The sequence below is a fragment of the Podarcis gaigeae genome, assembly GCF_964106915.1.
Source record: "Podarcis gaigeae genome assembly, chromosome: 7".
Classification (NCBI taxonomy): domain Eukaryota; kingdom Metazoa; phylum Chordata; class Lepidosauria; order Squamata; family Lacertidae; genus Podarcis; species Podarcis gaigeae.
Window position 1 is genome coordinate 84,364,041 of NC_139683.1, and position 19,989 is coordinate 84,384,029.

The following is a 19,989-nucleotide window of genomic DNA, read 5'->3' on the forward strand; positions in this document are numbered from 1 at the left end:
GCAGAGCGGGGACACTGTTACAGGCCTGCAAAAATGAAGACCCAAATCTCACTTGTGTGAGAAGGTTTCGTAACAGGAGAACCTTCCTTTAAACCAGGGGTGGCCTTTTCGAGCCTAAAGGATGCATTGACCGTTGGGTCAGCTCTACAAGGGCCTTACGCCAGTACTCATACCACAACAGATGTACGCACACACAGAGACCCACACAGAAACACACACATAGCATAAACAGTGTCCACACATACAGGGTGCCACACGCACGCTCACACACTTCCCAGTCCTACCCACACTGAGTGACTATGGTTTCAGGAGTGGCTCCCGCATAAGTGTATTTTCACACACACACCGACTCTAGATAGTTGGGTTTCTGGAGGGTTTCAGCAATGGCTCCTGCAGCCACCATTGACAGCTCGTCAGTGTCCTCTGAGAAGCTCTGATGCTTCACCATTGGTCAGGAAGCATCTTGGAGTTGGAGCCCTTTTTCTGGAGCACTCCAGCCAATTCAAAATGGCGGTGGCTCGCTCAGTGATGCTGCAGAAGCCAATGACGTTGCTTCCAAAAAACATTGCTTTGAGGTGTCCCATCCAAAGAAGATTGGCAAGTTAGACTAATGGACTATGCTGAAATGGCAAAGGTGACGATAAAATTAAGAGGAAGAGACGGAAATGAATTTAAGGAATAGTGGAAGGTGTTTATTGCATATATACAGAAGCAATGTACACAGGTTAATACATTAGCAGGGTTTTAAGTTTACTTGTGATTTTACAATGAATGGCTAATAGGTGATTTAAATATGTTATAAATTTAACAATGGACATGCAGCTTGTTGACAAATAATGGAACCAGGGAAGGGATTAGAGGGAAGTCAGTTTGTTTTGTTTTGGTATTGTTGTTGTTTTCTTATTTTTCTTACTTTTGGAAAATCAATAAAATACTATTAAAACAAAACTAAACAAAAAACATTGCTTTAATGTTAAGAAGGATGCTTGATCATAAATAACTGGCCACCACTAAACTAGATTGAAACTAGACGATAAGTGAGATAAAGGAAAAGACAAACCCTTTGGGAGAACTATCAGATTATATTTAAATGAGTGGATATAAGATTGTAAACAAGATGATAATTTGCTTGAAAAAAAATTTTTTTTAACAATGTAAGTGGGAGCGGGAGATGTGAGGAAGTCCAAACGAGTTATGAAACTTTGTGTATGACATAAGCAATGTTGTTTGTTATTTATGTTTTTTTCTTATAAAAATTCTTAATAAATATTTATATAAAAAAAAACATTGCTTTAAAAATGAGAAAACTGTAGTAAAATCGTTGACATTTGTCAGGGAGCTGGTGGGCCGCTTTATTGTCAAAACAATTGCTTTGTGTTTATTTAGCCTTACGTATGAACGCGCCTTTCTTTTTGTGTATATTTCTTTCCCTTTGTCTGTGACGTTGTTAGTGTTCAGAGCTGAACGAGAAGCTCAACCTGTTGCTTCAGGCCCTTCACTCTGAAGCCCAGGTTGCCCCTGTGTTGCCGCGAAGCACTTCCCCCATTGCAGAGGAAGCGGCTGAAGAGTCATCAAGCGAAGAGTCTCTGTCCGATGCCAAGGAGCTGCTGACAGAGAGCAACAGAACATCTGTCCCACACCAGATCTTCAAGCCACGAGAACAGCTCATGCTCAGAGCAAATAGTCTGAAGAAGGCTCTGAGGCAAATTATTGAGCAAGCAGAAAAAGGTGTGCTTCTGGAAGACAATCTTGCTTATTAACTTAACTTGTGACACTTTAAAAAAATAAATCCCACTTACTACAACACTAACTACTTGTACAGTGGTACCTCAGGTTACATACACTTCAGGTTACAGACTCCGCTAACCCAGAAATAGTGCTTCAGGTTAAGAACATTGCTTCAGGATAAGAACAGAAATTGTGTTCCGGCAGCGCGGCAGCAGCAGGAGGCTCCACTAGCTAAAGTGGTGCTTCAGGTTAAGAACAATTTCATGTTAAGAACGGACCTCTGGAACGAATTAAGTACTTAACCTGAGGTACCACTGTATGTTTGATTTTTTTGTTGTTGCACTTATAACACAAATAAAGTAGCAAACAGAATGAGGAGGGAGTACTCAGGTCTCAGTTGCATGGCAAACTACTATTTAGTCGCAAATGCCTCTTCTTTGGGAAAGGTGTTTGAGAGGGTGGTGTCAGTTCAGCTGCAGAAACTTTGAGAGGAAACTATTGCAGATGCCTTCTGAAAATTTAATACTGCTTTGCTTATATCTCCTTTACCAAGAGAGAGTACAATAATACAGTGGTGCCTCAGGATGCGAACGGAATCTGTTCCGGAGCCCCGTTTGCATCCTGAATGGAACGCAAGATGCGACGGCGCATCTGCGTGTGCGCGGGTCACGTTTTGCTGCTTCTGCGCATGCGTATGATGTCATACGCGAGCGGCAAAACCCAGAAGTAATGCGCTCCGTATTGGAAGGGAAAAAGGCACCAGAGTCATGGAAGGAAGCCTATATTACACTTATACCGAAAACAAAGTCTGAGAAGACACAGCTCAAGAACTACCGCCCCATATCTTTGCTTAATGTGGATTATAAAATTTTTGCAGATATTTTGGCTAAAAGATTAAAAAAGGTACTAGTAGAAGAAATTCACAAAGATCAAGCGGGCTTTCTCCCAGGCAGACACTTGTCTGACAATACGAGGAACATCATTGACACCTTAGAAAAACTACAAGTGAATATTAATACCAAAGCAGTTTTGATATTTGTGGATGCGGAGAAAGCCTTTGACAATATTTCTTGGAGTTTTATGAAGAAGAATTTACAGGGGATGGGGGTTGGTCAAGGTTTTGGAAATGGTATAGTTGCAATTTAATCAGAACAAAAGGGGAAGTAATGCACTCCGTTACTTCCAGGTTGCCGCGGAGTGCAGCCCGAACATGCTCAACCTGAAGCACATTCAACCCGACCTATGACTGTAATAGTAAATGCACATGAAAAGAATGCACAAATTTCCCATAGTGTAAAAACCAAATGTGTAAATCCACCTTAACGTTCAGGAGATATTATTGGGAGTCTAGCAGTACATTTCCTTTATATTTTTTACTTGCAGACTTAACTCTTATTTAGTGATACACGATAGATTTCAGAAATTTGAATAATAACACGGGCACGTACTTGCCTGCTCTTGTAGTTGTAGATGAACAGAATGCCCATTCGGAGGTGCAAATAAATCAGTCGTCGGTGAAGTATAGTAAAGAATTGGATGAATCCAAAGAAGAAGATACAAAGGAATCTGAAGCTCACCCAGGTCAGTAGCCAAAAAAGTAGCCATTGCTTAGGGATTCTAAATAAGTCTGCAAGGAGTCTGCAAGGAGAGAATCTCATACATCCATACTTATGTCCAAGCTTGTTATTTCTCTGTGGAGTTCCCACTCCTCTTTTATCTTAGCCCAAGTATGTGCATGAATATTTTTGATGGAACCTCCGAGACTCTAGGGCCTCGTATAGAGGATCTCCTTCGCTCAGGCTCTTTCCATCTCATTCATCAGCTGGAACCTTCAGCGGGATAAACCAATGGCTATTCACCCCCTTGCTTTCCTTCCTGCCTTTCCCCCACGGCCCATTTATTTAAACCTCAACAAACAATACACAGGGCAGTGATATAAAAGCCAAATGCAAAGTCACGCAAAAATATATCACCAAGGGCGACTGCTCCACAATAAACAAGCAAACTAATAAATCGCAGACAGAGCCTTTTTCGAATAAAGAAAATGTACACGTATGGCTTATTTATTCATTTTACAGGTAAAAAAAACTCGATTTATTTCTACTTAGGGATATGTGTATATATTTCTGTCTCTCTGAATAGTTAAAACTGCCCCCAAATCTCCAGTTGGACGGAGAAGTCGCATTCCTTCACATGCAAGTTCTTTTTCAGCAACAACCTGCACAGCCAGCAAAGAAAACCTTCCAGTACTGAACACGAGGATAATTTGTCCAGGTAACAAGGATTTTAAAATTCTCTAGTCCATTGCCTCGAGTTTCCAAAAATATACTAGTGCAGTTTTTCTAAGGACCTGTCAAATGAAGCTTGGTTGTTAACATCTTTCTCCCATTTTTAAAAGAGCTTACACATTGCTCAGGGACGTGGGTGGCGCTGTGGGTTAAACCACTGAGCCTAGGACGTGCTGATCAGAAAGTTGGCAGTTCGAATCCCCACGACGGGGTGAGCTCCCGTTGCTCGGTCCCTGCTCCTGCCAACCTAGCAGTTCGACAGCCCGTCAAGTGCAAGTAGATAAATAGGTACCACTCCAGTGGGAAGGTAAATGGTGTTTCCGTGCGCTGCTCTGGTTCGCCAGAAGCGGCTTAGTCATGCTGGCCACATGACCCAGAAGCTGTACACCGGCTCCCTCGGCCAATAAAGCAAGATGAGTGCCGCAACCCCAGAGTCGGCCATGACTGGACCTAATGGTCAGGGGTCCCTTTACCTTTACACATTGCTCAAGCCTGAGACTTCAAGCTATGACTTTGTAATATGAAGTGCACCTGGAGTCTTAAAATAATAGAATCAAAGAACTGTAGAGTTGGAAGGGCCCCAAGCGTCATCTAGCCCAACCTCCTGCAGAAAGGAAACTCTGAAATGATGGCCCAGAGAGCTTGGGGATGGAAAAATAGCGGGGGTTGGTATAGTTTTGCTGCTTCCCATCTTCCACAGATCCCATTTCTCCCCAGGTCCTTTCATTTCCAATGTTTCCCGTAGAAAAATGGACACCCTGAAAAGCATTCAAAACCAAAACAACCTCATATGAAATATTTCCGCTTTTAGAATGAGTGAAATGCTTTTCAGGGTAATGTTTTAGCTACCCACTTCTCGTCCTCCCTCAAAATGATTTCTAATAGCTAAGATAAAACTACAGTATTGGCTAATAGTAACATGCATTTTCCTGTTTTCCCATCAGGTCTAAGAGCAGGTCTGGCGGCTTCTATTGCAGGGAGTTCTATTATCAGCAAAATGTTACTAGCCAACATTGATCCATTTGGTGCTACGCCATTTATTGATCCTGATCCAGAATCACTGTAAGAAAGAAAATACGTTTTGCTTAATCCTTATAGTTTTCTGTTTCTCATTTACTTGGCAATCTTATTTCTCTCTCTGTACCAAATTAATATCCAGAAAGTCATGCCGCAAACAAAGGAAAGTTTGAGTGGTTTTAATGGATTCAAAAGTCCAGAACTCTTAAGTGAGAAATTGTTTCTTAAAAATAAGAACAGCAGACCTACACAATTGTAGTTCCCAAATGAGGTCAGTAGGTGGTCAGCTGTTCTATCTTCACATTGTCCTAGGAAGACCTGATAAGTGATGTGCTACATCACTTGAGTTTTTGGGTTTGAGTTAGAACTTCAGCTGCAGCTACATTGTTCCTCCTTCACACACCTTCCTCCGAAAACAGTTTTAAGAGCAAGGGGTGGGGGGGACAGGATTAACAAGAGCAGTAGATCCCCTCAAGCTGTGCAGCCATCCACGCTCTGTTTTTCTCCTCTCCCCTCAAGAAAGGAATGGAAGGGGTTGGGCGTGGAGGAACAAAAAAAAAAAAAAAAAAAAAAGAGAGAGAGAATCTTCACATCTGTTCTGTGAGCAGTTGTGTAAATCAAAACCCCTTCACAGTGGACTGCCCCAACTCTGCAGCACCTTTGTCGTCGTGGGGGATTGCAGTGGGCAGTGGGCTCGGTGACCATCAGGTTCCCCACCTTATGCAAGAAGATGTATTTTCCAATGGCAGAAACCCAAGGTATTCTTCCCAAAAGATGAAGAAGGAGGAATGGCCAAATATTTATGTAACACACAGTTCTGTTGCTGTCTCATGGTGTGTGTGTGTGTGTGTGTGTGTGAGAGAGAGAGAGAGAGAGAGAGAGAAATTAGTGTAGAATCAGTTGAAAAACTATAAATGTGTCATTGTATACTTGTACATACAGTTGTTGCAATCAACCTTCACCATGATAAGGTTATAATGCAGTTGCACATTTGTCTACAGGGAAGGATATTCAGAGAAGTGCGTCATGAACAATTATTTTGGCATTGGATTAGATGCAAAGATTTCATTAGAATTTAATAATAAACGAGAAGAACACCCTGAAAAATGCAGGTAATTGAGTCAGAACCAAGATTTTAAATAGAAATATTTTCTGCAGAAATGTATGTAATATTTTTTTTAAAAAACCTGCATCTTAGCAGTGGTTATTGTGTGAACTATACGCCTGGGCACGATCATTTTTCCTTTTCCTTTTAGAAGCAGGACAAAGAACATGATGTGGTATGGTGTACTTGGTACTAAAGAATTACTGCAACGGACCTACAAGAACTTAGAACAAAAAGTTCAGCTTGAGGTAATATTTATATATCCCTAACTGCATCCCTGCAGGAACAGAAAGCTTCCTTCCCTTCCCCAATGCCAACAGGCTGGTCCCTTCATACTAACTTGTTTTATTTATTTATCTATCTCATTAAAAAAATACACCTCTTGATTGAAAAAAAAAAGCATTCAAAGCAATTTTTAAAAAAGATTAAATCTTAAATTCAGGGAAAATTCACAATACATCAGAGCATACAAGAAGTTAAAATACTAAAAGATTAAAATTCACATCAGCGTTTCTAAGTGTATGAAACAAAATACAAAAAAATTCCTTCCAGTAGCACCTTAGAGACCAACTAAGTTTGTTATTGGTATGCGCTTTCGTGTGCATGCACACTTCTTCAGATACACTGAAACAGAAGTCACCAGACCCTTATATATAGTGAGAGGGTGGGGAGGGATATTATTCAGAAAGGTGGTGGGAATGGGTGATAGACTTAATGGGTATGGCAAACCTGTTGACGACTGTTAACGACTGCAATTGGTCTTACAGGAAAAAGTAAGGGGTGAGATTGCTAAAAATGTATAAAAATGTATAATGAGATAAGAATCCAGTGTCTCTATTCAGACCAGGTCTCTCCATGGTTTTAAGTTTGGTAATAAGTTGCAATTCAGCAACTTCTCTTTCCAGTCTATTTCTGAAATTCTTTTGTAATAAGACAGCTACTTTGAGATCTTGTGTAGAATGTCCTGGGAGATTGAAGTGTTCTCCTACTGGTTTCTAAGTGTATGGGTAGCCTTGCGTACCCAGGCACCCAAAATAATACAGGGAGGATGCCTGCTTAATTTCAACAGACAGGGAGTTCCAATGTGCAGCTGCTGCCCCACCAAACGGTTTAATGGGTATAGAAAATCTGTGCTACGTAAACTCAATGACCTTTAGGTCCAATATGTGATTAAAGGATACAGCAAATTATTTCAGGGATCATTTATACAGTTGTTGTTTTTATGCATTGCAGTGCGATGGACAATACATCCCCCTCCCAAGTCTTCAAGGCATAGCTGTTTTGAATATCCCAAGCTATGCTGGGGGGACTAATTTCTGGGGCGGAACCAAGGAGGATGATGTAAGTAGGGTGAGGGGGGTTGTTTCTAAAAGTGTTTTTGCCGCCAATGTCCTGTGAAGCAGGATTTCTGCTGTTCTATTGACAGTATGTTCAGGTTTGACATCTCCAGAAAAGCAATGACAAACCTAGACAGCATCTTAAAAAGCAGAGACATCACCTTGCCAACAAAGGTCCGTATAGTTAAAGCTATGGTTTTCCCAGTAGTGATGTATGGAAGTGAGAGCTGGACCGTAAAGAAGGCTGATCGCCAAAGGATTGATGCTTTTGAATTCCGGTGCTGGAGGAGACTCTTGAGAGTCCCATGGACTGCAAGAAGATCAAACCTCTCCATTCTGAAGGAAATCAGCCCTGAGTGCTCACTGGAAGGACAGGTCCTGAAGCTGAGGCTCCAATACTTTGGGCACCTCACGAGAAGAGAAGACTCCCTGGAAAAGACCCTGATGTTGGGAAAGATGGAGGGCACAAGGAGAAAGGGAAGGCAGAGGATGAGATGGCGGGACAGTGTTCTCGAAGCTACCAGCATGAGTTTGACCAAACTGCGGGAGGCAGTGGAAGACAGGAGTGCCTGGCGTGCTCTGGTCCATGGGGTCATGAAGAGTCGGACACAACTAAACAACTAAACAACAACAACTCTTAAAATGACTACATATTTGTTATTTCTTCATATATGCATAAAATAGTAAGGCTTTCGTCACGCTGCAGTTCATCAACCCCAGCGTGATGACAAAATGACAGGCAGCAGACCCGTTCAGAGAGAAGGAAGCCGGGTAGGCTTGCCCTGGGCCTCGAAGCTGGCATGGGGGGCTCTGCCAGGGGCCTGCTGGACTTGGCATGTCTCCCAGTCGACTTGGGGACTTAATGGGTGAAACGCCCATGATTGTTCGTTTCCACTGCAAGTCTTCGATTTGCACTCCTGGTCCAGACTTGAATAAAATGTGTAGCATCAGACAGGGGGCCAACTTGAATAAAACATGGGGGGGCAGGTAAGCCCCACCCCACATAACATTGGGGAACAAAATTTTTGTTGCATTGACACCTGCAATTGTTCTAACCTAATTTCGATATGCTGATTTCATATCTGAAGTTGGTTTTGTTCTGTAAGCTCTAGGGTGTTTTTTTTTTTGCAATTCATGTTTTTCACTTTTCACCATAATCTTTGTTTTTCACAATGCAAGAATTCAACATTTTATTAAACACATAGCCAAAGTGGTACAATATGAGTATAAATGTGAGTGACTTATGTAGCATTGAACATGATATGTATAGCATACTACAGTTGGAGGTATGCAAAAAAATGTATGCCCTTGGGATACACAGAATACTGGGGAACATTTTTTTCCCATTTTCTTTTGCATAAGATTTTTCAACTGTTCTTATATGTTCTTTCAATGCTCCTTGATGAGTTACATAACGAACAAAAGAGCAGCTGTAAGCTGCTGGTAGGCTTCCATCAAAAGTGTAAGCCCAGACTTGTGTTTCCTTTCTGTCCACCAGATATTTGGGGCGCCATCATTTGATGATAAGATTTTGGAGGTTGTTGCGGTATTTGGCAGCATGCAGATGGCTGTTTCCCGTGTTATCAAGCTACAGCACCACAGGATAGCCCAGGTATGTGTGTCTACCGGGAGAGAAGAAACATAGCCCGCGAATGTGCTCAAGCGCACACAAATCAAGCGTTGACTTTTCATTTTCATTTTAAGCGTGTTGACCATCATAAATGCCAAAATGCAGTTGCTTTTTGCCCATGAGTTGTACCTGGATGCACAGCTGTTAATGACCACACTTCTTTTTGGGAATCATCATGAACAGTCTCAGAATGGTTTGATATTCTGGGGGTGTTATGTACTGAAGTTCTCACCCTGGGCCAGCAGGGGGATACTGTAGAGAGTTTTCACTCAGGTCCACGTATGCAAATAAGGGATCGAAAGTGATGTTTAGTGATTGGATAGTTACAGAAAATGATTACTGTTGCGTTCTAGTGGAGCTCTATATAAGCAGGCTGGCTGAACCCTTCAGTCCAGTTCTGTTCTGGCCTGTGAATAAACAAGAGCTGTTTGAAGAATCGCTGTGTCGTCTGATATGTTCACCCACAACCTAACGGGGTTCCAGGAGCTCACCCAGGGTTCAGTGTCCTTGGAAGGAGGGACAGTGGAGACTGGTGTATTTATGATAAACAGTTTATTTACACTGTTTGATCTCCAATGCTGTTGGTGTCCTCACACCTGCATTCCCTGTCCAGGCAGCACATTCTCTGAGCACCACTAATGACATTTCCTGTAGTTCTACGGTATATGAAAATGGGGGGTGGAGTGGGGGGGGCGGAAGGAGTCTGCAGGTTGACATTTTGATGAAATCACCCTTCATTAAAATCCATTTACTCTCTTCCAGTGCCGGTCGGTAAAGATCACCATACTTGGAGACGAAGGAGTCCCTGTGCAGGTGGATGGAGAGGCATGGATCCAACCTCCAGGAATTATTAAAATTGTGCATAAAAACAGAGCACAGATGCTAACCCGAGACAGGGTAGGTGATAGAAAGGATATTTTGTCTAATATATAATGGGTTTCCTTCAAGTCCCACCTAGGGTAGACTCACTGAAAGGAATAAACCTGTTAGTCATGTCTATTACCTTCAATGGGACTATGCTGAGTAGGACTATTATTATTATTATTATTATTATTATTATTAGAATTTATATACCGCCCTATACCCGGGGCTCTCATTGAATACCACCTACTGTCTCCTGTATAAATCCCTTTGTGAGGAATTTGATTTTTCTGTGCATTAAGAAACATGCAAAAATAAGGTTAGTGTAAGTATGTGCTTCAAATACCTCAATCTTTTTAATGGAGAAGGTAAACATCCAGCCAGCCTCATGTGTACATTCACACACACACACACACGTGCAGTTTTTACTATACAGCAGAACTCTGCAGTATTTTGTGTTTGTATTTGGTTTTTCACCAGGGATTGTATGTTCCCCCCCAAATGCAGACATAAATATTAAGCTTATTTTTGGCATTAGTTTTCATTGTAAAAATTAATAGTGAAGTGTGGTATGAATTATTGTGCATAACGATCCTACATGGAAGTATTGGTATTTATGTCAAACAACTTCCCCGATTCTGAACAGGCCTTTGAGAGCACGCTGAAATCCTGGGAAGACAAACAGAAGTGTGATTCCTGCAAACCGATCCTGAGATCCCCTTTGTACCCTCCACAGGCTGTGGAACTGGCCACTGAAGAGGAGACACTGCAGATCCAGTCATCTTCTCAGGCCGCAGACGAACTGATTAGCAGGTACCTTCGCCTTGCTTTCTTCACCAGGCCTTAAATTTGACAAGATCCAGGCCTGACAATGTCCTTTCATCTAATGTGCCGCCACTTAGACCAAATATTGTGCTGAAATATCATGTCAGTGGACTGATTCTGAAAATTTTACTTACCCAGTTTGTCCCTCTGTCATGTTTTTATGCCTATGTGACTTCCCTGGAACGGAACCTCTGCCCTTGTTGCGAGTGACCTGTATCTCTTTTCTTCCTGTTTGGGCAGCTGTTTATCGACACAGAATGCTTTTCTCATTTCCTTTCTCTTTTTCCACCCACAACATTTGTTGCAGAATCTGTGAAGCTGCAAAGATACACAGCTTGTTGGAACAAGAACTGGCTCACGCAGTAAATGCATGCTCTCATGCGTTAAACAAAGCCAGTCCAAGTTTTTCGGAGGTAAAGGAAATCTATGGTGCTAGTTGAATATGATTATTTTGTTACTTATTTCATTTGTCGTTTGCTTCCTATGAGGTGTTTTGAAGTTACAGTGGTACCTCAGGTTATATACGCTTCAGGTTACGTACGCTTCAGGTTACAGACTCCGCTAACCCAGAAATAGTACCTTGGGTTAAGAAATTTGCTTCAGGATGAGAACAGAAATTGTTCTCTTGCGGCACGGCAGCAGCAGGAGGCCCCATTAGCTAAAGTGGTGCTTCAGGTCAAGAACAGTTTCAGATTAAGAACGGACCTCCGGAACGAATTAAGTACTTAACCCGAGGTACCACTGTATTGAGAATGGATTACTGAGGCCGTTGACTTTAGGACTGTGTCAGGCAGCTGACAAGGGGGGAAAAGGTTCCCCGTGATCTTTCTTTCTCAGTGGCACAAGTAGAGAACAAAGACGCTTGCAGAGCAAGTAGCACAATATGACGCCAGCAGGTGATCCCAAAACAGGCACTGCATAAACCTCCTCAGTCCTGGAGGAGATTTCCTTCCTGACCCTTAATACAGTATTTAAAAAGGTAAAGGTACCCCTGACCGTTAGGTCCAGTCGTGAACGACCCTGGGGTTGCGTGCTCATCTCGCTCCATAGGCCGAGGGAGCCGGCGTTTGTCCACAGACAGCTTCTGGGTCATGTGGGCAGCATGACTAAGCCGCTTCTGGCGAACCAGAGCAGCTCACGGAAACACCATTTACCTTCCCGCCGGAGTGGTACCTATTTATCTACTTGCACTTTGATGTGCTTTCAAACTGCTAGGTTGGCAGGAGCAGGGACCAAGCAATGGGAGCTCACCCCGTCGCGGGGATTCGAACCGCCAACCTTCTTACATTATAGAGGTACCTCGGGTTATAAACATCTCAGTTTGCAAACACCTTGGGTTACAAACACTTTGGGTTACAGACTATGCTAACCTGGAAGTAGTGCCTTGGGTTAAGAACTTTACCTCAGGATGAGAGCAGAAATTGTGCGCCAGCACCCCGGTGGCAGTGGGAGTCCCCTTTAGTTAAAGTGGTACCTCAGGTTAAGAACGGTTTCTGGTTAAGAACGGATCTCTGGAACAAATTAAGTTCGTAACCCGAGGTACCACTGTATTTCAACACAGCCTTTCAACAAACGTGGTCAAAAGAGTTCAGGACCCTGTTAAGATTTGGAAAGGAAAAGCCAGCTGCGTTTATTTGATTTTTCAACTATTATAAACTGTTTACGAGTAAATGTGCTCCTTGGTTTTCTTCCCACAGAGCCTTACCAGAAACACTGCCCTGGAAGTTGCTGTCAACATGAAGGCTCTGCATGATGAAACCAAATCCTTGTTAGTAGGAAGAGCTCCTTTGGTAAGTGAACTTTTTCTCCCTGTTCAAATTCAGGCACTGGACAGAGACTTTTCTAAATTTTAGCAGGAATTTTAAGGAACCTCTTTGTTTGTATGATTAATTCTAATTGATTTTAGCCATTGCATGCTTTTTGAAAGTTTTATGTACATTGCTTAGAAATTCCTGTGATTGAGTAGTGTATTTATCGCTCAAATAAATAGATACCGTATTTTTTGCTCTATAAGACTCACTTTTTCCCTCCTAAAAAGTAAGGGGAAATGTGTATGCATCTTATGGAGCGAATGCAGGCTGCGCAGCTATCCCAAAAGCCAGAACAGCAAGAGGGATTGCTGCTTTCGCTGCGCAGCGATCCCTCTTGCTGTTCTGGCTTCTGAGATTCATAATATTTTTTTTCTTGTTTTCCTCCTCCAAAAACTAGGTGCATCTTGTGGTCTGGTGCATCTTACAGAGCGAAAAATACGGTTATAAATAAATAAATAAACTTGCAGGACTGGGCACTTTTGGAGCAGAACTTCAGTATATTTTTTTGTGTTATCTCAGCGCCTCATTTCTTCATCTGTGTGGTGGCTCCAGTTCTCCTGACAACACATGTAATCAGTAGTTTGGAGCACATGTGCCCAGCATTGGTTGGGAATAATAAGAAACGGAAAATCAGTGCAATTTTGAAAGGTGCAGTCTCCATGTTATTCAAAATGGCATCCAATTGCAATTAAAAAAAATAAAAATGGCATTACATATGGCACATCTATTTAATTGTAAAAGTTGGGAAATTAGATGCTCCCCTTTTAAAGGACACAGGCCGGGTAACGTTTTGTGATTTGTTTCTGCAGCAGTTAGAATCGCCTCATGAAGAACTGCTCTCAACAGCTGTGCACAATTTAGAGACTGAATTAAGGAAACTGGCTGAGATTCCCTGGCTCTTGTATGTTCTACAATTAAATGACGATGAGGTGGGTGAAATTCACACTTGCAAGCCTGCTTTCATTTCATTTCATTTAAAATATATATATATATATATCTTTATTAATTTAAAATAAATACAATTATGAAAAATAGGTGTACATACAAGTAAACAAACATAGAATCAAACAAACAAATAACAGAAGAATCAAACAAACCACCACACTATAAGATATAAGAAGATTAATATAATTATCTTCATATATACTCCTGGTATTGAACACAATTATAAAACTTATAGAGAATAAATTTAACACTGACTTCCAATTAATCTCACTTAACTTTGTCTATCCATTACTTTATACTGCACAGTTACATATTTCTTATATAATTTCTTTTTACTTCCCTACAAACTTACATTTATACAATACAGGGATCAGTCTAATTCTGCCAAGATGTTTCCTTTTATTTCATAGTTTTCTAAATATTCTTTAAATATTCTTTTTATTAAATCAGTAAATTGAATCATTTTGGCATCCAAAAACTCCTTTGTGCATTATATCCATCTTTGCTATTGCTTTTTTTTTTTTTTTTTTGCCGAGTACAGTGGTACCTCCGGTTGCGAACAGGATCCGTTCCGGAGTTCCAGCCGCATCCAGAGGAATGTGCAATTGGAGGTGCCATTTCTCTGCATGCGTGCGGTGCGTAGAGCGCTTCTGTGCATGCATACGTGGTGAAACCTGGAAAAATACTTCCTGGTTTGCCGCGTTCGCATCCTGAAAGATATGCAACCAGAGGTGTGCTTATCTAGAGGTACGATACGATACGATAATCTTTATTGTCATTGTCTCATACAGAACAACAAAATTGAAAATCTACATCAGGCATTTGGAAACCAACACATCTGCTATCGCAGCTATCCCAGCCTGGTTAGCCCCCTAAAAACTCTGATACCCCATAATTAAATACAATATACTCCCATAGAGACTACCTTACACTGCATTTAAAACCAAAATCGCATTTGAATAGAAACTGTTTCTCAGGCGGCTAGTCCTAGTCTTTATAACCCTGTACCTTCTTCCAGAAGGCAGAAGCTGAAAGAGATCATTTCCGGGGTGTGCACTATCCTGCGCTATCTCAGTAGCTTCCTTATGGCACCTGGAAGCATAGATTTGATCTAAGGTGGAGAGAGTACACCCAATTATTCTCTTTGCAGTTTTTACAACCCTGGATAACATTGTTTTTTCCCTGACCATGCAGCTCCCAAACCACACAGAGAGACCATAAGTTAATACACTCTCAACAGTACAATGGTAAAATGCCATCAACAGGTACTTTGAGAGATTATTTTTCCGGAGGATTCTCAGAAAATATACCACTGTAAAGGATCTACATTTGCTCCCAGTGCATTTCTGAGCACAATTAAAGTGTTGGTGCTGGCCTTTAAAGCCCTAAATGGCCTCAGCCCAGAATATCTGCCCATTCAGCCCAGACACTGAGACGTCTTCTGGTGGTTCCCTCCCGATGAAAAGTGAGGTTACAGGGAACCAGGCAGAGGGCCTTCTTGGCAGTGGCGCCCGCCCTGTGGAACGCCCTCCCGTCAGATGTCAAGGAGATAAAGAACTACACAACTTTTAGAAGACGTCTGAAGGCAGCCCCGTTTAGAGATGCTTTTAATGTTTGAGGTTTTATTGTGTTTAAAATGTTTTGTTGGGAGCAGCCCAGAGTGGCTGGGGAAACCCAGTCAGATGGGCAGGGTACAAATAATGAAATCTTAATCATTATTGTTATTGGGAAGGGTTTGTACCAACACCAGACCAATGAGGAATTTGTCAGCAAATGGCAGAAAACCATGGCTAAAAAAGTCCCCTCTATTGTCTGTCACACCTCCCCCCAACTGTATTACCTGGGTTATGAAGGCGCCCAAAAGATGTTAAAGCAAATATTATGGGATAATGCACACCGTGACCTGCGATCTCGATCACATGCAGTCTGTAGTCCGCTCGCAGTAGGAGTACAATATGGGTATGTCTTTAAGTTAACATCTTACATTAAAAACCTGACAGCACCAAACTATTGAAGGCTTTTCACCAAAGCCAGACTAAACGTCTTTCCTTCTGCAGTGTTGGATGGCAGGTTGAGAGGAGTTCCTTACCAGGACAGACTTTGCTCGTGTGCTCAAGACATCGATTCCATAAAACATATTTTGTTGCACTGTGCAAAATACGAGCAAGCCAGGGCTGAACTGATACTACCCTTGCTGGTACCTTTCCCGGGAAAATCAGAGGCTCACTATGTCAGGTTCCTATTGGAAGACCGGACAAATGCTAGAACATTAGCAGTGGCAAAGTTTTTATCGGTGGTTGCAAGAACCAATGATCCCTATATTCTGAACAAATGCTTGTTTAACCTGGAGGTAGGCTGTATGAATTGTGTATTGCTTTGTAATGATTTGTTGGGTCTCTGGACTGTAATAAAGATTGATGATGATGTTATTGCTTACACCTACAATAAAGCAGCCACAAATGGGAAACCTTGAAAATCTTTTTCCTTCTTCCAGCTCTCTCTCCCCTGCCCCATCTCAGCTTAAGTATGTTTTCAAGCCCAGTTCAGCTGCTCCATTTGGGGTGGATTGGGGTAAGTTAGGAATGGGAATCTTCCGCATTTTTTCCTTTCTCTTGGCCAGACAGACAACATGTACTGGACATTAAAACTGCTGCCTGGCCAGATATAATAATAATAATAATAATAATAATAATAATAATAATAATAATAATAATTTTATTATTTATACCCCGCCCTCCCCAGCCAAGGCCGGGCTCAGAGCGGCTTACAAGCAATAATAAAAACAAGATGAATGATTACAACTTAAAAACAAAAATAAAATACAACATTTGCCTATGTGCTGGCATCATGGTGGAGAAATGAAGCTGATTTATAATAAGGGCTGTGCTTTTTGGACTGTTCATGTGACTTTCACTCCCTTTTCAATTTGACACCCCCACCCAAAAAAAGTCACTAAAGAAGAATTACTTTCTGGGCTGCCTTCCAGATAGAGTGAAAGTTCCTACCTACAAATATTCTGTCTTCCCATTTTTCAAATGCAAGTTCTGTTAAAATTGCCATTCTCTCCACTACCCCCTCTAAATTTTTGAGTTTTGCTTCTCAACATTGTTTTTCCCTCTCTTTTGTTTTTAGGAACCTCCTTTGGAATATGCTAAAAGAAACAACAGAAGCACAGTATTCCGCATAGTGCCAAAGTTTAAAAAGGAAAAGGTTCAGAGACAAAAGACTAGCCCTCAGCTTGGTATGCTTTATAAAAATAATAATACTGTAATAATAATGTGGCTATGGGGGAGATGTGATTCAAATCTTTCATTACATGCTCAGATGATGAATCATTATTATCTGACTCTGCTTTGAGCTGAAGGGAACCTTGACCCATGTCCTTGGATAAACGACCTGTGGTCCGTTTTTGGAGGATGTGAAATATCTCTCACTGGTTTGACTGTCCTGGGTTTAGCTAGCCCTTAAAATCTAATATAGCCATACCTTGGTGGTCAAATGCCCTGGAACTCAGACGTTTTGGCTCCTGAATGCCGCAAACCCGTAAGTGGCTGTTCTGGTTTGCGAACGTTCTTTTGGAACCTGAACATCTGATGGGGCTTCCGCGGCTTTCGGTTGGTTGCAGGAGCTTCCTGCAGCCAATCAGAAGCTGCAATTTGGTTTTTGAACGTTTTGGAAGTCAAACACACTTCTGAAACGGATACCCTTCGACTTCCAAGGTACGACTGTATTAGTTTTCAAATAGTGTCCCAGAAAATCCTTGGGATTCATCTTCATTTCAGCAATGGCCAGCAAGCATCTCTTGTCCTCTTGTCCTGATCCTCCTCTGTACTGTACAGTTGCAGGCAAGTGTTTGGTGTGTTCTGGGGTGCGCTCTCAGTTTATGCCAGAAAGCAGTGTGCCTCAGAAGCCTGGCCCAGTGTGTTTTTTGAATTTAAACAAGCTTTTCAACCCTCTTCTTCCATTGTTACAGAATGTGTACAGGTTACCACTTCACTAGAGATCTCAGAGTAGGGTCCTTTAGCAGAGAACATTTTTGAAAATGCTAAAAAAAAGAATAGCGAGCACAGAATTCTTAATAAATGTAAGAGGCTTTATTGAAATTATTGGTTGGCTGTTGCTTACACTTCAGAGGCATTGTGTGTCACATCCAGCTTCTGAAACGAAATAGCACTGCGTAAAACACATGAAAATTGAAACAATGGCTTATGTACTCATTCTTCTTTATTAAATTCCTTTCTCAGTTTAATGTGGGTAACTAACCTCGGAGAACAATGTTGACAGAACTTTTAAATGTGCTCTTTTGCCTGATATGGCTAATAGATAATTTTCTGAAGTAAGGGTTGTAGTTGTTTATGTTTTAATGAGTACTGATTTTTCCCTATTAACATGGAAGCCAATAAATCATAATTTCTGTGCAGCAGAACAAGCACAGACCTTGTAGTACATCTTCTAATATGGTTACAAGTTAATTAGTTGGTGTTCAGGAAGCTTGGTAGCTTTGATGCTGAAGCTGAAAGCATGGCTGCAATGCAGAATGCCCTGTCTTTTTTTTTTAATTTAACATACATTCACAGGTTTTCTTTAACTGCATGGAAAAACGAAGCTGCCAATTATTTCAAGACTATATTTGACTTTTGCTATCACTGCCGTGTTCTAGTCTGTTTTTCACCCTCTGTGGCCTAACCTTTGCTTGTGATGCAGTTGAGCATGTAGAAATTAAGGGGGTTTTGCTCTTAACTTTGGTAGTTCAAAAATGGGGCACAGATGAAGTTGCTGCTTGGCTGGATCTGCTCAGTTTGGGAGAGTACAAAGAAATCTTCATCAGCCATGACATCCGAGGCTCTGAGCTTTTACATCTGGAAAGGCGAGATCTGAAGGTATTTTCTATGTGCTACTTTTCTGCTTGTGATCATTTTTCTTTGATAGAAAATAATTAAAAACTTTCCTCTGTCCCTATTCCAGCTGCGTGCTTGTAGCTTGGCTTTTAGTGTGCAACCTTGCAAAACAACAAACCAACCAACCAAACCCAAACTAACATGTTGTCAGTTAGGCCAGACTCTCATCTTCTTATTAATAGGAATATTGGGAATTTGCTACTTTTAATGATTTATACAGAGTAATGGTGGAACCGGGCTTTGAGAAATTGCTAAATGTATTGGCTGTATTGATTTATATGAAAATAACTACATTAACATTAAAAGGGCTTATGTTGGAGATAATTTGTAAACCATCAACTGGCCGTTATCAAGATACATGTGATGCAAGATTTTAAAATACACCCATCCCTCACTCTGGGTCATAATCCCTTTCTATTTGAGGCATTCTGGGGTAACCTAAGTAGGTGTTCTACATTTTTTATCTGTCACTGCTGCTAGTCAGACCAGCTTTGTGGATAAGTTCTTTAAAAAAAATATATTATTAGATTTTCCACAGTGACAACACAAACCACAAAGCAAAACGATACACAAAAACAGAAGAAGGAAAAAGAAAAAAAGGGAACAATGAACAGATAAACAATAACAACAAACTTAATTCTTCACAAATCTAACCTTTTATACATCTTGGTTGACTTCCTCAAATCCCTCCCTTCTGAGTTTCCTTGTAATTAAAAGTAACAGCTTTCCAATATCATTATTAAACTAAAACAATCTCCAGTTATAGTCCATCTTATTCACTTTTCTTAACATTCTAAATCCCATTTATTTAGTTATAACTTAGTTTAATCCTAGGCCTATTTGTTTCTTTCAAGTAATTTCTATTTTTTTATATTACAATATTTATTCAAATAGTCCTTAAATTTCCTCCAGTCCTCTTGAAACTCCTCTTCTTTCTGGTCACGGTGTGGGTAAGTTCTTTCTGCTCCAAACAGAATTGTCCGCAGAAGCAGCCCACCAGGTGAGGTGAAAACACTGTGTGAGCCTCCTAGCCGGTAGGTTGCTGTGGCTTGCTAAAAGGGAGAGGGGCAAGGCTGTGGGGAACATACCACCGGGAGCGCTGGATTGGCTCCACGGATGTGTTTGCACCACCTCTGTCTCCCTACCCCACTCCACCCCACCCCGCCTCCCCCTTCTCCCTGTCCCTCCCTCTGTTCAAAAGTGTCCCACCTGCGAGCCACTTCTGTGTGTACATTTCCAGGAGATTTTCTCCACTCCTCCACCACCATCGCGCCTGTTCTACGTCTGTCTTTCATTTTAGGCTATCATCATTGATGCTTGGGGCAACAAAGAAATCTTAATAGTGAGTAGAGAGGCCAGGAGTTGTCAGTGGATGTAATTCAGCTTATTCCTGACATCTCCTGAACAGGAGGGAAATTGTCTTAGGCATAATGTTTAGTTTCTGTTTTTAATTATCAGTTAACTCAATTGTGTTCATAGTTCTAGATTCCAGTCCTGTCTGGAATGTCTAACACTAGCTGTATGAGGAACCGTACAGTGGTGCC

General features: G+C 41.4%; 1 protein-coding gene across 3 annotated transcripts in view; it reads left to right on the forward strand.

Moving 5' to 3' along the window:
- Positions 1-19,989, forward strand: part of DGKH (diacylglycerol kinase eta) — a 97,696-nt gene that overhangs the window by 69,300 nt on the left and 8,407 nt on the right. The window contains exons 15-29 of one of the 3 annotated variants that reach the window (XM_083748381.1): positions 1,452-1,728; positions 3,193-3,309; positions 3,940-4,002; positions 4,961-5,078; positions 6,035-6,145; positions 6,290-6,386; positions 7,372-7,479; positions 8,974-9,087; positions 9,868-10,002; positions 10,613-10,779; positions 11,099-11,204; positions 12,489-12,581; positions 13,412-13,531; positions 16,680-16,788; positions 18,297-18,427. In XM_083748381.1, coding sequence (XP_083604507.1) covers positions 1,452-1,728; positions 3,193-3,309; positions 3,940-4,002; positions 4,961-5,078; positions 6,035-6,145; positions 6,290-6,386; positions 7,372-7,479; positions 8,974-9,087; positions 9,868-10,002; positions 10,613-10,779; positions 11,099-11,204; positions 12,489-12,581; positions 13,412-13,531; positions 16,680-16,788; positions 18,297-18,427 — 1,866 coding nt within the window. Of the gene's footprint in view, positions 1-1,451; positions 1,729-3,192; positions 3,310-3,870; positions 4,003-4,960; positions 5,079-6,034; positions 6,146-6,289; positions 6,387-7,371; positions 7,480-8,973; positions 9,088-9,867; positions 10,003-10,612; positions 10,780-11,098; positions 11,205-12,488; positions 12,582-13,411; positions 13,532-16,679; positions 16,789-18,296; positions 18,428-19,989 lie in introns of all 3 variants that reach the window. The other 2 variants (XM_083748380.1, XM_083748382.1) reach the window with 2 other exon arrangements.